This window comes from Mchenga conophoros, linkage group LG2 (assembly GCF_057382185.1).
Source record: "Mchenga conophoros isolate Kocher_MC1m ecotype Shallow Benthic linkage group LG2, M_conophoros_male_GT1.1, whole genome shotgun sequence".
Lineage (NCBI taxonomy): Eukaryota > Metazoa > Chordata > Actinopteri > Cichliformes > Cichlidae > Mchenga > Mchenga conophoros.
This window is the reverse complement of record NC_140527.1, coordinates 2,101,752-2,116,181: the sequence shown is the minus strand read 5'-3', so window position 1 is coordinate 2,116,181 and position 14,430 is coordinate 2,101,752. Positions and strand designations below refer to the sequence as shown.

At 42.3% G+C, this 14,430-nt stretch overlaps 1 protein-coding gene across 3 annotated transcripts in view; it reads right to left on the bottom strand.

The window, feature by feature from the left end:
- stox2b (storkhead box 2b) overlaps positions 1-14,430 on the bottom strand; it is a 54,860-nt gene that overhangs the window by 12,160 nt on the left and 28,270 nt on the right. For all 3 annotated transcript variants that reach the window (XM_085282656.1, XM_085282665.1, XM_085282675.1), the window contains one exon: positions 13,755-13,907. In XM_085282656.1, the coding sequence (XP_085138782.1) occupies positions 13,755-13,907 (153 nt within the window). The remainder of the gene's footprint in view (positions 1-13,754; positions 13,908-14,430) is intronic.

Sequence of the window (14,430 nt, the reverse complement as noted above, 5' to 3'; positions counted from 1 at the left end):
TTTATTAATCATACTATGTTTAAAAGCAAAAATTCCCTTGCCACAGAAATGTTATTGTTTGGCCCACACGTGTACACTAAAAGCTCTAAAGATTAGTTCCAGAGTGAAGATTTGAAATAACTTCAACGTCAGTGAGGACAGAAAAGGTTTCATTTTGCAATATCAATATCAAAGGTATGTACCTTTACCCCCTTTTTCAACATCAGCCAGTATTTCTGACTAAAGTAATATTTCTACCTGCTAACCCAGAACAGGTTAGTGGTATAACAGATAACCTGTACCCTGGAGAGGAAATGGCATCTCACTAATTTAGATCTTCATTTAGCCCAGAAAAATGTTTATTGTAAATTGTAAAGCTAGGACATCTTACTATTCATTACTGATTAAAGAAAATAATAACAGCCGCAGGTTTCTTTTCAGTGAGGGAGCCAGTCTGACAAAGAGGAAGAATTCTGTTGTGCCAGGCACTCCTTTAACCTTAAACAGCAATGACTTCATGAATTTCTTTACAAATTTTAACCATTTGAGGAAAAAATTATACATCTCACAGACGTATCATTATATACAGCGGCATCCAGTACTATTGATCTTTACAGAGACTCTATAGTTAATTTCAGTAATCACTTCCTAAAAAAACCCATCAACATGAAGTCTCAGAAAACTGCTCAAAGAAGACCTACTATTAATAAATGCTTCAATCTTAAATATGATCAAAATGGCACCACATGCCTTTAAGGTGGGAATTCATATCCATATCGCGATATAATCTGAAGCATGTGCAGTAACGATATATATTGCAATATATTCTTTTCTTCTGTATAACGTATTTCGCTACCTTATCGTGGTGGAGGGGTTTGTGTGTCACAGGGATCCCAGGGGCTATGTTGTCTGGGGACTTTTGCCCCCTGGTAGGGTCTCCCATGGCAAATTGGCCCTGGGTGAGGGACCAGACAAAGAGCGATTCAGAAGACCCTTATGAAAAGGACACCGAGGGAACAGTTTACCCTGCCCGGGATAGGGTTACCGGGGCCCCGCCCTGGAGCCAGGCCCGGGGAGGGTGCCCGAGGGCGAGCGTCTGGTGGCCGGGCCTTAGTCCATGGGGTCCGGCCGGGCACAGCCCGAAGAGGAGACATGGGCCCATCCTCCCGCAGGCCCACCACCCGCAGGAGGCGCCATAGGGGTCGGGTGCATTGTGTGCCGGGTGGCGGCCAGGCTTAGGCTGCTGCCCCCGCGACCCGGCCCCGGACAAAGCGGATGAAGATGGATGGATGGATTCTTTTCTTCTGTATAACGTATTTCCCACACTATAAGGCACACTTAAAATCCTTTAATTTTCTCAAAAATCGAGATTGTGTCTTATGTATGAATTCTGGTTGTGCTTACTGACCTCGAACTGATTTTGGCTGCAGAAATCTGTTAAAAAATGTTTTAGTACAACTTTGGTTGATAGATTGTCAGAGCATTACGGCTGCCGTAGTGAGGAGCTTCACGGAGTATCTGGGTCCAAAACTCCGTCAACTTCAGGTCCCAAAGTCAAACAAACGCTGAGAGTTAAAAACGGTCTAAATTCTTTCATCTTTAATAAAATCATCAGCGTTGCTGCTTTACCAGGTGAAACTATGAAGTTTAACATCCAGGCATCCATGAAAACAGAATTTATTAAATTTAACGGAGTTAGAAGTTACCAGGAAGTTAGCTCGCTAGTTTCCACCTAAAGATGACATACCATGTTCTGACAGAGATTTCTGAGAAAATTCAAACGTACAGCTCTGCTATCACTTCCAACATAAATGAAGACAGAAAACTAAACAGCAGTGACGTTTGTAGGGTTACTGAAGTTGGGCTAGCTGCTATATAATGTTGTGCTACGTGATTGCTAGCGACACAGCTATGTTAGCATAACATTAGCACAGTGAAGCTGGAGGATGAACGCCAACTTTTTTCCACTCGATAAAAGTTAACGTGAGGGATTCTGGTGGTCAGGGACAAATGCAGTCGCATAGCAGGATGCTGTACACGAGCCAAACTTCAGTCAGGAGAACAACTGAGATTATTCATCCACAATACGAGGTTAGTCATTCATATACTGCAACAACATGGGAACAGAGCAGCTGTGAGAGAATTCAACATTAATGAATCAATGTTACGGAAGTGGAGGAAGCGCAGTTTTTGGCTTTCCCCATATTTCAAAAGTGCTTCATCTTTGCTATGACTGTCGCCCGCCATAATTTGTAGATGATAATGGTTGTAGCCGCTGCGATCAGTGTTGCCAACTCCTCAGTAAGGAAAATCGCTATTGGTTGTCGTAAAAGTCGCTAGAAGTCGCTAAATGACATCATCGCCTAATTTGCATAATTGGTCATGCTAATCTAATTGTAACCTATGTTGTTAGAGAGAGAAATAACATCGTGGAAGAGACATAAAGTGAGTAAAAAATGTCCTAAATGCATTTAGAGTTTATTTAGAACTACAAATTAAATTTATTTTAGCAATTATTGTTTTTTTTAATGTCACAATTCCAACCCTGCTCCTTTACTCGGGCTTGGACCGGCAAAAGTGACCCGAAAAAGGCGCTCTGGTGGAGTTACTTTGTGTGTGTGTTTATAAGTAGTTTTAAACCTTGTGTTCCATAAAACAGCATAAGAGTAAAAGAAGAACAGACTGCGTTACAGCACCCGCTGCTTGTTGAGAGTAAAAGCGATACGTGCTTTCACGTCTTTTTTAGAGACTTTTTTAGAAAAAAAGTTGCTAAGGGGTCTGAAAACTCGCTAAATATAGCGACAAAGTCGCTAAGTTGGCAACACTGGCTGCGATGCTTTCGACCAAAACAGGGGCAGCTTGATGACATCATCAACATGCGCTATCGCGATATAGTCAAAATCTCTATCGTTGGCCAAATTTATATAGTTTCTATCCTATATCATTTATATCGCCCACCCCTAGTGGGAATAATTAAACAGCTTGATCCAGCTGTCTGAACTAATTATACGCCAATCTATAAAGTTCCTTTTAACCCAAATGTTCTTGAAAGAGTAGTTGTAAAACAGCTAACTGATCTTCTGTAGAGGAAATGTTTAGTTTAAGGGTTTAAGTTGGGTTTCAGAACTTATCACAGTACAGAATCAGCAGCAAAGATTACAAATCATCTTATGGCCTCTGACAGTGGAAGCAAAGTCACTGCCTTTCTCTAAAACCACCGATGGCTTTAGAGAAAGGCAGTGAAGTAGGCGTCCCTGTCAGCCCTTAGGAATCGAATGCAGTCTTCTACAGATCTACACTCAAGGTTTGCAGGATGATATGCTAACGGCTCTCTACCCTGACAAAACCGCACACAGCCAATCTGGTGTCACATGGCTGCTATGAGTAAACACCATGAGTATTACTTTACCCATTGTAAATAACCAACATCATCATCAGTTTAAGTTTATGGACTGGTAAACAGCACAGGAAAATCTGTTTATTCTTTTTGGGTTACAAAAATGTACCCTGGAGTGAAAAGTGATTCTATTTCAATCCTCATGGGATTTTCTCTGCAGTTTTTTTTATTGATTTTTCTTCTTTGTTCTACTTTGTTGCTTACTGTTACTTTTTCTTTCCGTAACTAACCCCTCAATCTCCATGTTTCTCTTTTCTTTTTTAGCATCTCCTTCACTCACTCCTCTACCAGTCTGGAGTTATTACTGTCAGTTACATCATAGCAGCTTTTCACTGCATCCAGACTGATGCAATACAAGATAGACTGCATGCACAGAAACAGTGAGTGTTTGTTCAGCCACCTCAATCGTGCTAAGACGATGACCAGGTAGCGAGAGTAATAAGACACAGTGAATCGCTTGAAAAATTTCTTTGTTGAATTAGGAGGGGTTTAGTATGTTATGGTTCAAAGAATAATGTTTCATAATGCATGGTACACAATATGATGAACATTGCTGAAGCAGTGTGGGATCGTCTTGACAGAGAGAACAAAAGGCAGCCAACATTCAAAGAAGAACTTCAATAAGCCCAGAAAACTATTCTTGGAGACTACTTAAAGAAATTACAAGAAAGCTCACCTAACAGAGTTCAGGTGAGGTTGAAGAATAAAGGTGGTCATACCAAATATCAATTTTCAAGCTAATTAGAATTGTTTCACTGCCTTATACACTACCGGTCAAAAGTTTTAGAAAACCCCAATTTTTCCAGTTTTTATTGAAAATTATGCAATTTAGTTCAAGTTCAGTTCAAGTTCAAATTTTATTCGCCACATGCAGTGGCAGGTTACCCAGCAGTGGAATGAACCCGCCCCCCGACCTTACACACACAACACAGACATCACATGGGGATACAAGTCAGAGAACGGTTGCATTACAGAAAAAAACAGTGAAATGTACACTACAATGGGAAAGTACAAGAGGAAAAAAAAGAGACCTCTACTCATGCTGGGCTACAGGAGGACAGCATGAGAACAGGAAACAAAAAACTCCTCTGCACAGAAAGCACATAAATGTCCACAGCACAACATTATGAAGCACGTGACCAGCAACAGAGGTGGGTAGGGGATGAGGCAACACAGCAGCCATCCTGCCACTGCACCGACTCTCCAGCGCGGGCCCAGACCCGCCTCGTGTTCCCAGGATGCAACAAGCATCGAAGGCATTGGAAGGGGAGGGGGGATGAGTGAGTGCTTATCAGTGTAAGTGTATATGTGTGTGCGTGTCCATAGTTCAGACAGTGTCCTTTGCCCTGCCAGGCTAAGCAAACAGACTGTGCTGGACCTCCATGTTTCCAAGCTCACCATCTTGTTCTTTGTTCCTGAGGTGGTTCTGGCACAGCTTGGACTGTTTGGGGTCTTTATCCTGCTGTAGGATGAAGCCCTGACCAACTAGGTCCATACCAGAGGATCCTGCATGGTGCTGCAGAATGCTGTGGTAGCTGTTCTGGTTCAGGGAGCCTTTGATGGTGAAGGAAACTGGACTCACTGACACCTTGACTTTCTTTGCAGGTTCTCTGTAGGACAGACCTACATTTATAAGTGTTATGATGGTCTGTCTCTCCTCCACTGTTAATTGTCTGTTTCTTGCCATTTCTGTAGCAACACTCTACTTTCTGCAGTACGATACTGTTCAACTGATGCTCACGAAGGTATGGTACCACAGTGTGTTCAACACTGCTTTATGCAGACAGAGGGGGCTGGAAGTAATCTAGAAAAGTTGGAACACCTGTAGGAATTAGTAGCACCATCTTTCAAGGCTTAATCAACCTCCATTGCTGCAGAGCAGATTTTAAATTGTTAAGGGGTGTCTGTCATGATCCTGGGTCCTTTTGACCCAGCGTTTTGTGTTTTCTCTTCGCGATTTTGGTTCTGTTCTCTAATTGGTGTTTACCCTGTTCCCCCCCGTGTGTTCCTGTTTTATTGTGAAGGTCTGCGTCTTATGTGAGTGTTTTCAGTTTGCCTCCCTGGTCTCGTCATGTTAATCACTCCCAGCTGTGTCTCCCACCTGTGTGTAATCTCCCTGTGTTCTCTGAGTGTATTTAAGTTGTATTTTCTGTCTTGGTAATCGCTGGTTCGTCTGTGTTGTTTCCCCTCGCTCTCCCTGTATGTATTTCTCCGGACCTCCCTGCATCCTCATTCTGGTTTGTCTTATTAGTTTACCCAGTTTAGGTTTCCGGTTTCATGCTTTGTCGCCACCGCTGTTTGTACTCACACCCCTGTAAATAAACACTCATCTGCACTAGAGCTGCCGCATTTTGGGTCCTATTTCATATTCCACACGGCTTGCCCCGGCAAACCGTGACAGTGTCGAACTCCAGGCCTCAAGGGCCGGTGTCCTGCAGGTTTTATATCCCACCCTTGGGTAACCTTACCTTTGTTTTAAAACTCTCACAGTTCCCTTTGTATTATTTCAAGCTGTTCATTGGACTTGAACGACTTGAACTGCAATAAATAACTGGAAAAACTGGGCTGTTCTCAAACTTTTGAAAAGTAGCGTATATTGTATTTCCATTAATGTGTGCACATTCAGTCATTTGAGAGTGTCGCAGAATAGAGCTGCTACTCTTGAACATCAAAAGCAGTGAGTTGAGGTGGTTCTGACATCTGACAAGATCCTCCTGGGCGGTTCCAGGCATGTCCTACAGGGAGGAGGCCCTGTGGACCTCTCTGCTGCCCCAGTCACCCAGCCCGGATAAGTGGGAAGAAATACCTGGGTGATGTGTTTCAAAGAATCTTTCAGTGAATGAGAATGAGATCTATTCAACTCATTTCAATTCTGTTTAATTTATATAAAGCAAAATCATTAAATAACAGTCACCTCAAGGTGCTTTATATTATAAGGCAAAAACCCAACCATAACCATAATCCAGATGTATAACTGACTGATTATAATCACTGTGGCACATGAGCATTTATTCAGCTTCATTCAATCATTCTGGCTGGTTTGGAGGTGATCAAATGCTCACTACACTCAATGACAACTTCCTGTTGTGTCCACAATTTCGACACTCTGATCTCAGACTGAGGCCGATGTCTAATTGTTCCTGATAAATTAAAGTGATCAGTGCGTTGTAGGAAGACGCAACCAAAAGGCATAAAAAGGTTTTTTATGCCTTTTGGTTGCGTCTTCCTAATTTATCAGGAACAATCAGACATCGGCCTCAGTCTGAACTCGGACTCTTCTTCAGACTGGGCCGACAGCACCCAAGCTGAGATTGTGAGACGCCCGTTATTGTCAGGAACAGCAATCACCTCCATCAGCAAACAGCAGAGAGCACCCTGAGGGCGTCCATATCGTTGCTGTGGACTTTAAATGAGGCATGTTTGAAATGTGTAGAAAATGTGACAGTAACAGTTGTTCCTAACTGAAAACCTTGGATGATGAGTGGAGTGCAGGCTCAGATCAGAACTTGAAACTCGGCCTTCAGGCTGAGGGACAGGTCTCTATACAGCAATGCAAGAGCCAAGAGGAGGGGCACCAAACAGGCCAAGGTGGGAGGCAGGAGGAGGATATAGGGCCTCCTCTACAACAATAACCCCCTCCAGGTGTAGAGAGGGATCCAAGCATTCATCAACTCCAAAGGCCGGAGCCCCCTGACCGCCAAAAGCAGCCTCAAATTCACAGTGGAGCTCAACACCTTCTTTGCTCGATTTGAGACCACCCCTCCCCAGCACCCTCTACCCCCGAATTCCCCACCACCAACCCTCTCCCTCAGGAACATGAGGTCAGGAGGAGACTGAGAGCGATGAACCCAAAGCATCCCAGGGATGGTGGTTAAAGCTTGCGTGGACTAACTGGCAGGGATCCTTACCAGGCTGTTTGATCTCTCCCTGACTCATGCCATGGTCCCCACCTGTCTGAAGGCCTCCACCATCATTCCCATCCCCCAAAACACTGGTATAGACATTGTCAATGACTACATACATTCATAGTCTTCACGCCTATAGTCATTTGAGTGGATAGTGTCTCAGCACATCACCTGCTCCTGGATCAAAAACTTCTTGACAAACCGGCCCCCACATCTACCTCGCACTGTCACTCAGCATCGGATCCCCACAGGGCTCTCAGCCCCCTAGTTTGGTCTCCTACTGCCAGGGTTTTTGGTACACAGGGGCCACAACTGAGAACAGGAAGGCTGCGCAGAGGATAATTAACACTGCCCAAAAAAATCATTGGCTGCCATCGCTAGATCCTCCTGTCTCAGGAAAACCAGGGCCATCACAGGTGACCCACTGCACCCCACCCACCACCTGTTTGAGCCGCTGCCCTCTGGTCAATCAAGTCCCACACCTGAGACTCGCTAACATCTATTCTGTTTTAGCTATTAGCAAACTTACAGATGGAATAGCAAACTTCCTTTAATGTTTAAATCTGAAAGAGGACTGCAGCTATGACAAACCTGGCAACCTCAGCAACCTTTTATTCTAATAGTTAGCAACTTTTCCAGTAGGGGTGGGCGGTATAAACGGTATATGGTAGAAACGATTAAATTTGGCCAACGATAGAGATTCTGACTATACCACTCTACTGCAATAGAGCATGTTGATGATGTCATCAAGCTGCCCCTGTTTTAGTCAAAAGCATGGCAGCGGCTACAACCATTATCATCTACAAATTATGGCGGGCGACAGTAATAGCAAAGAGATGAAGCACTTTTGAAATATGGGGAAAGCCAAAAACTGTGCTTCCTCCACTTCTGTAACATTGATTCATTAATGTTGAATTCTCTCACAGCTGCTCTGTTCCCATGTTGTTGCAGTATATTAATAACTAACCTCGTATTGTGGATGAATGATCTCAGTTGTTCTCCTGACTGAAGTTTGGCTCGTGTACAGCATCCTGCTATGCGATTACATTTGTCCCTGACCACCAGAATCCCTCACGTTAACTTTTATCGAGTGGAAAAAGGTTAGTGTTAATCCTCCAGCTTCACTGTGCTAATGTTATGCTAACATAGCTGTGCCGCTAGCAATCACATAGCACATCATTTTATACCAGCTAGCCCAACTTCAGTAACCCTGCAAACGCCACTGCTGTTTAGTTTTCTGTCTTCATTTATGTTGGAAGTGGCAGCAGAGCTGTACATTTGAATTTTCTCAGAAATCTCTCAGTCAGAACATGCTACATCATGTTTAGGTGGAAGCTAGCGAGCTAACTTCCTGCTAACTTCTAACTCCGTTAAATTTAATAAATTCTGTCTTCATGGATGCCTGGATGTTAAACTTAATAGTTACACCTGGTAAAGCAGCAACGCTGATGATTTTATTAAAGATGAAAGAATTTAGACAGTTTTTAACTCTCAGTGATGCTGCAGTGTACGTTTGACTTTGGGACCTGACGTAAACGGAGTTTAGGACCCAGATTACTCAGTGAGGCTCTTGACTACAGTAGCCGTGACGCTCCGACAATCCATCAAGCGGTGCGACTTCGTAGCAACCAAAGTCGCACTAAAACATTTTTTGACAGATTTTTGAGCGCCGTGTAGCACATAAAATCGGTTTAAGAAAATTAAAGGATTGTAAGTGTGCCTTATAGTGGGGAAAATACGTTATACAGAAGAAAAGAATATATTGTGATATATATCGTTACTGCATGTGCTTCAAATTATACCGCTATATGGATTTTAGGCCATATCGCCCAGCCCTATTTTCCAGCCTCTATAGTGTTTAAACACATATTTTTAATAGTTATCAGTCTGGTTTTCAAATTTTTTCTAGAACTGCCGACCAAAGCAAAAAAAATGTCACGACACATTAACAATCTGTGTCCCATCTGCAAGGATCCTGTGTCCATCTGTGTGGCCTGGTCCAAAATGCTGGAAACCACTGCTTTAAACCAATCAAGAATAGCCAAGGAGACATCTTGTTGATACATTTGATTAACATCAATGATGAAAACTGGCTTGAGATGATGAGAAAAGTTATCCCATATCTGGAAATACTTTTGTTACAACAGTTGAAATGAGTAATAATAACAATGATAATAATTATATCACAAGAAAAAACTATTTGAACCAGAAAGCTCACGTGGTCACAAAATGTGACCCTGGTACCACTGCCACTTGGATGACCCATTTTAGTGGGTGCCCTAAAACCAATAAAGCAACAGAATTTATGAGACATTGATCGGCCACATTACCTCTATTGGGCTGTGCTATAAAGGGTTTATTCTGCTGTTAAACTTTTTCCTTACCCGCCCAATTTTCACAATCCAGATTATCTTGTATCTATCCTGAAATCATTCCATACTGTGATGGATGCAACATTGCTGAAGCCTTACTGATATGTACTGGTCTTGTCCCAGTCTCGGTCAGTTCTGGACAGAGGTTTTTCACTCCCTGTTTAAGATTCTCAATGTGAGCCTACCACCTAATCTCCTAATGGCTCTCTTTGGAGTGGATGAAGTGTCTCTGCTGGCCTTTAAGACAGGCGCTATTGTTCTGTTCCTTGTTTGCCAGGAGGGCAGTTCTAATGGAAGCTGCCCCTCCCACTCAGAAAACAGTGGTCATATGACCTCACGTCTTGTTTAAAACTGCAAAAAATAAGACATGCACTTCAACACTCTACCAGGAAATTTCAAAACATACCAGGTCCTTTCTTTAAAGCATTTCAAGATGTATCTGAATTTTTCAGCAGCATTTTGCCTGTTTGCAGCTCCCTCATGTCAGGTGTGGAGAAACAGTGTGCAGATTTAGTGTGCAGTCACAACACATTAAATGTTGCCAATTCAAACTGGTTATTAGGACTGTGAAAATGTGGGAATAACAAAGTCTGATGTCTTCATGCATGCTCAATCATCCGGATAAGGAAAGCCCAAAAAGTTGATTCTGTGCATCTGGACGTTTTCAATGGGAGAAATGTTTCGTCACTCATCCAAGTGACATTTCTTTAGTCTCTCTGGTGAGTGAAAAAGCTACGTCCAGATGAACAGCATCAACTTTCTGGAATAAAGCGTGATGGATTTATTGACTTGTTTATGCTCTGCCCAGCTCTGCTGGTGCTGTATTTCTGGTATTCCAAATGTGTGTTGTCAACAGGAAAAGTACTTTCTAGCAGACAAGATTCGCAGTACACACTCAACAGTACACAACATGGTTGAGATGTTTTTTTCCTTTTCTTCTGTAGTTTTTACATTTTCATTTATCCAGTCTTATAAATGCTGATGCTGAGATTTCCCCAAATGTCTAATATCAACCAATTATACTGGCCAGCTGATAAATTGCTGGGGCTCTAATAAAAACATGTCACTATAGGAATATATATTGACTATATTATCTAATTTGATCTAAAATGTTTCAAACAAATTGCCTATAATAATAATGTTAAAGAGACTAGAAATAACGAATAAATAATAAAGCAACAGCAATTTTCTCACTGTAATTGTTGCATGTGCAACACAGCAGAAGGATGAGGATGTGTAGACCTCATGTGTTGGGTCTGTGTTACCACAGGCCCCGCTAGTTTAGAGACTTATTCCTCATGAAGAACACAAGACAAAACAGAACATCTTCAACCGCTCTTTAACTCGCTAACGAGGGAAGCCTTGGTCAGAACCAAGCGGTGGAGCTTAATGCTCATCACCTGTCTCTAGCCCAAAGCTAGAGACAGGTGATGAGCAGCTTCTAGCTTCTGCTTCTCTAGCAGCTTCCTCGCAGCTATTTATTGACATAACAGTTACAATACACATCACAGCACAAGCACCTCCCACCGCAAACCCCCCCCAATGGTTCTAAGACAAGGCACTATGTGTGTGTGTCCTCCTGCTCACCAAAAGGGTCATAAAAGCAGGAAGCTTACAACACAAGAAACAGATCTTTCAGATAGGATGTATCTACAATCAGTGTTGGGGAGTAACGGAATACATGTACCGCCGTTACGTATTTAGAATACAAAATATGAGTAACTGTATTCCGTTACAGTTACCGTTTAAAAAGGTGGTATTCAGAATACAGTTACTTTGTTGAAATAAATGGATTACACTGCGGTACTTTCCTGTTTCATTTTGTCGCGGGTCAGGACTGTTTGGGTTTTGTTTGACAGCTACGTTCTGTTGTTCCAGGCGGCAGCTTGCAGTTGCCATGGTTACAGGGTGACGCTCTCGCTCTGCGTGTTTCCTGGGTGAGAGAGCGCCTTTTTGTTGTTGTGCTAAGCTAACAGGCAGAATGCTACAGGTATAGCTCTAAAGAATGTAGCATCATGGGCAGTGTAGTCCGTGCTGCAGGGAGAATGGACTGCCATACACGTTATGTGTCTGTGAGCGAGGAGGGAGAAAAAGGGGAGTGGAAAGGTACGAGTTGTCATCGAGGAAAAACGGGAGCTGGAAGCATGTAAATATAATAATAACCACTGCAGCCAAGAAGAGAGCCTGACGAGCCCAGTTGTAAGTAAGCTATTAAGACTCGACTGTACACCGTGTTCCTGTTTTCCTCCGAAAACAATAAGTTCCGTTGGAGCCTTTCAACGCCTCTCTCTGTCTCTCGTTAGCAAAGTTGACCCACACAACAAAGTAAAGCTAGTTTTCGGCTACGAGCCGACAGGGACCCCGCCGTATTAGTCAGAGGTCCCTTTACTACAGTTCGGAGTCGCGGACCTTCAGTAATAGTAATAAATCACACAGCAATAGTACATTCATGTAGTTGTAAACAGCATGATAATATATTAAGTAATCCAAAGTATTCAGAATACGTTACTGTCATTGAGTAACGTAACGGAATACGTTACAGAATACATTTTAGGGCATGTAATCTGTATTCTGTAATGGAATACATTTTAAAAGTAACCTTCCCAACACTGTCTACAATAAAACCTCCCCAGCACAGAGTGGCTGGAGAGGTGGTCAGAGACAAAGGAACATCTTTGATCGTATAGTTTGAACTAAGACTTTACAAATTTAAGAAACACAATGACAACATTCAACAATTTGACTTAACATTATGTACAGAGTCACAGGGACTATGCTGGCTGATGCGATCATTAAACCAGACATGGGAATGTGTGCAAATTTCCCACAAATTCTCAAGTTAATAAGTCAATAAATCTCTTGCATGGTAACTTTTCTGAATTACAAATGCTTATCATATTAAAAGCCAAAGGTAACATAAAGAAATACATAAGTAACGCTCCAAATAACTAAAATTCCATAACATGCCTTATGAAAAAAACTGAGGAGACAGTTACAAGACAAATAAACACTTTATGCCTCATTTTTAAAGACATAATGTAGATAAATCCGACATTTTCGACTGCTTAAGAAGCTGATTAAACTAAGTGACTCTTGTTGCCACAACCCTGCTCATAAACAACACTTTCTGAGCTATACCAGGAGTGTAGAGACACAGCTGTGTCATACTTTACTACCACATCGAATCTCACTGTCCACCTCACTGAGACAATAGACAAATTTGGAGCGTATGATACAGTCAAGTCATTCTGTATGTGTGCACAAAGTGGTGACAGAAAAACACTGGAAAAAAGTGGAAGTGAGTATAACTGGGTTTCAGGTTACTGTTTTACACCTTAACTGGTTAGATTTTCTTACATGTTCCATTCAGGAAAAAATGCAAATGGAAAATGCATATATTATCTTTTTATTTTGGATCTTTACATTATTTTATTTTGCCCACAGGAGCAAAATTATTTCACAAAAACGACCTGGGTCAAAATTATTAGCCCCCCTGATACTAACAGTATCAGTCATTTGTAGTAGTGTTCAACGAGTCTCACACACACATCTCCTGAGCAATCCCAGGTCACTTCTGTTTGGTGAATCTCTTGATCTTCAGTTCAACCAACAGATTTTCGTTGGGTTTCAACTCAGAGCTTTGTGTAGACCAGCAGATAACGTTTACTTTGGTTTTCTGAAGGTAGTTCTTCACCATGAGCAAAGTGTGTTTTGGGTCATTGTCATGTCGGAGGTCAAAGTGATATAAAACTTGGGCAGTCTTTTTCTTTCCAGCTCGGGTCCTCTACCAGAGGCCTGAGAGCTCCAGGGTCCGGTATCTTAGCTGTTCCCAGGACTGCGCTCTTCTGGAAAGAGATCTCGGATTTTGTTCTTGGGATCTGCTGGAGGAGCCTCAAGCTCCCAGGTCTCTGGTAGAGGACCTGAGCTTGAAGGATAAGGACCGCCCCACAGGGGCAAGGGGAGATATATCACTGACACATTTACATTTTTAAAAGGTTAACTGATAACAGAGAAGGTGATAAGAAAGACAGTAACTTGAACCTGTAACTGTGATTGAGTAGACAAGAGTTTACACACAGTGCTGACTGAGGCTGGTGTTACCTGGAAAACATGTCTGCAGGTGTTCAGTTAAGGCCTCCTGAGTGACAGGCTTATGGGCAGAGTTCATAGCAGAGATAGCCAATAACAAAACCTCTCCCAAAGGGATGAACTGTGATTGGCTGATGGGGGACATACTGATCGGTGACACATCACCTGTGAAAAGACAGAAAACGGTTAAGTGACAAGTTTCCTAAACTGCACAATACAAAACAAAACACATCTTAGAAATATATCAAATAAAAAGTCATGTGTCTGCCAGCTCTTCAGGCTTTCTGAAGTCCTGTGAAAATGTGTCTTTAGGCACTACATTACCATCCTGTCACCAAAACAGATCATTTATTCCAATGTTTTAGTTGAATCTGTGAAGTATCACCAAAGATAACACATTTTGAGAAGTATTTTTACACCATCAGGTGAATCCCAAGGAGCTATTAGCCAAAAACTTGAGGTGTCCTTAAAATGTGTGAGGTGTCTCTTTTAAACATTTGAGGAAGCTGGACAACCGGAGGCCAAAACAAAAAAGATTAAGCAGCAAGCATAAAATCTACCTACAGCAGAAGAGTACCTCAAAGTCATGTCATTAAGAAATAAGAAAAATCCAGCAAAAACCTGAAACAGAAACAGAGAGATTTATCTGCCCCTTCAGTTGATCCATTTGCTGTTGACCAAAACTTTG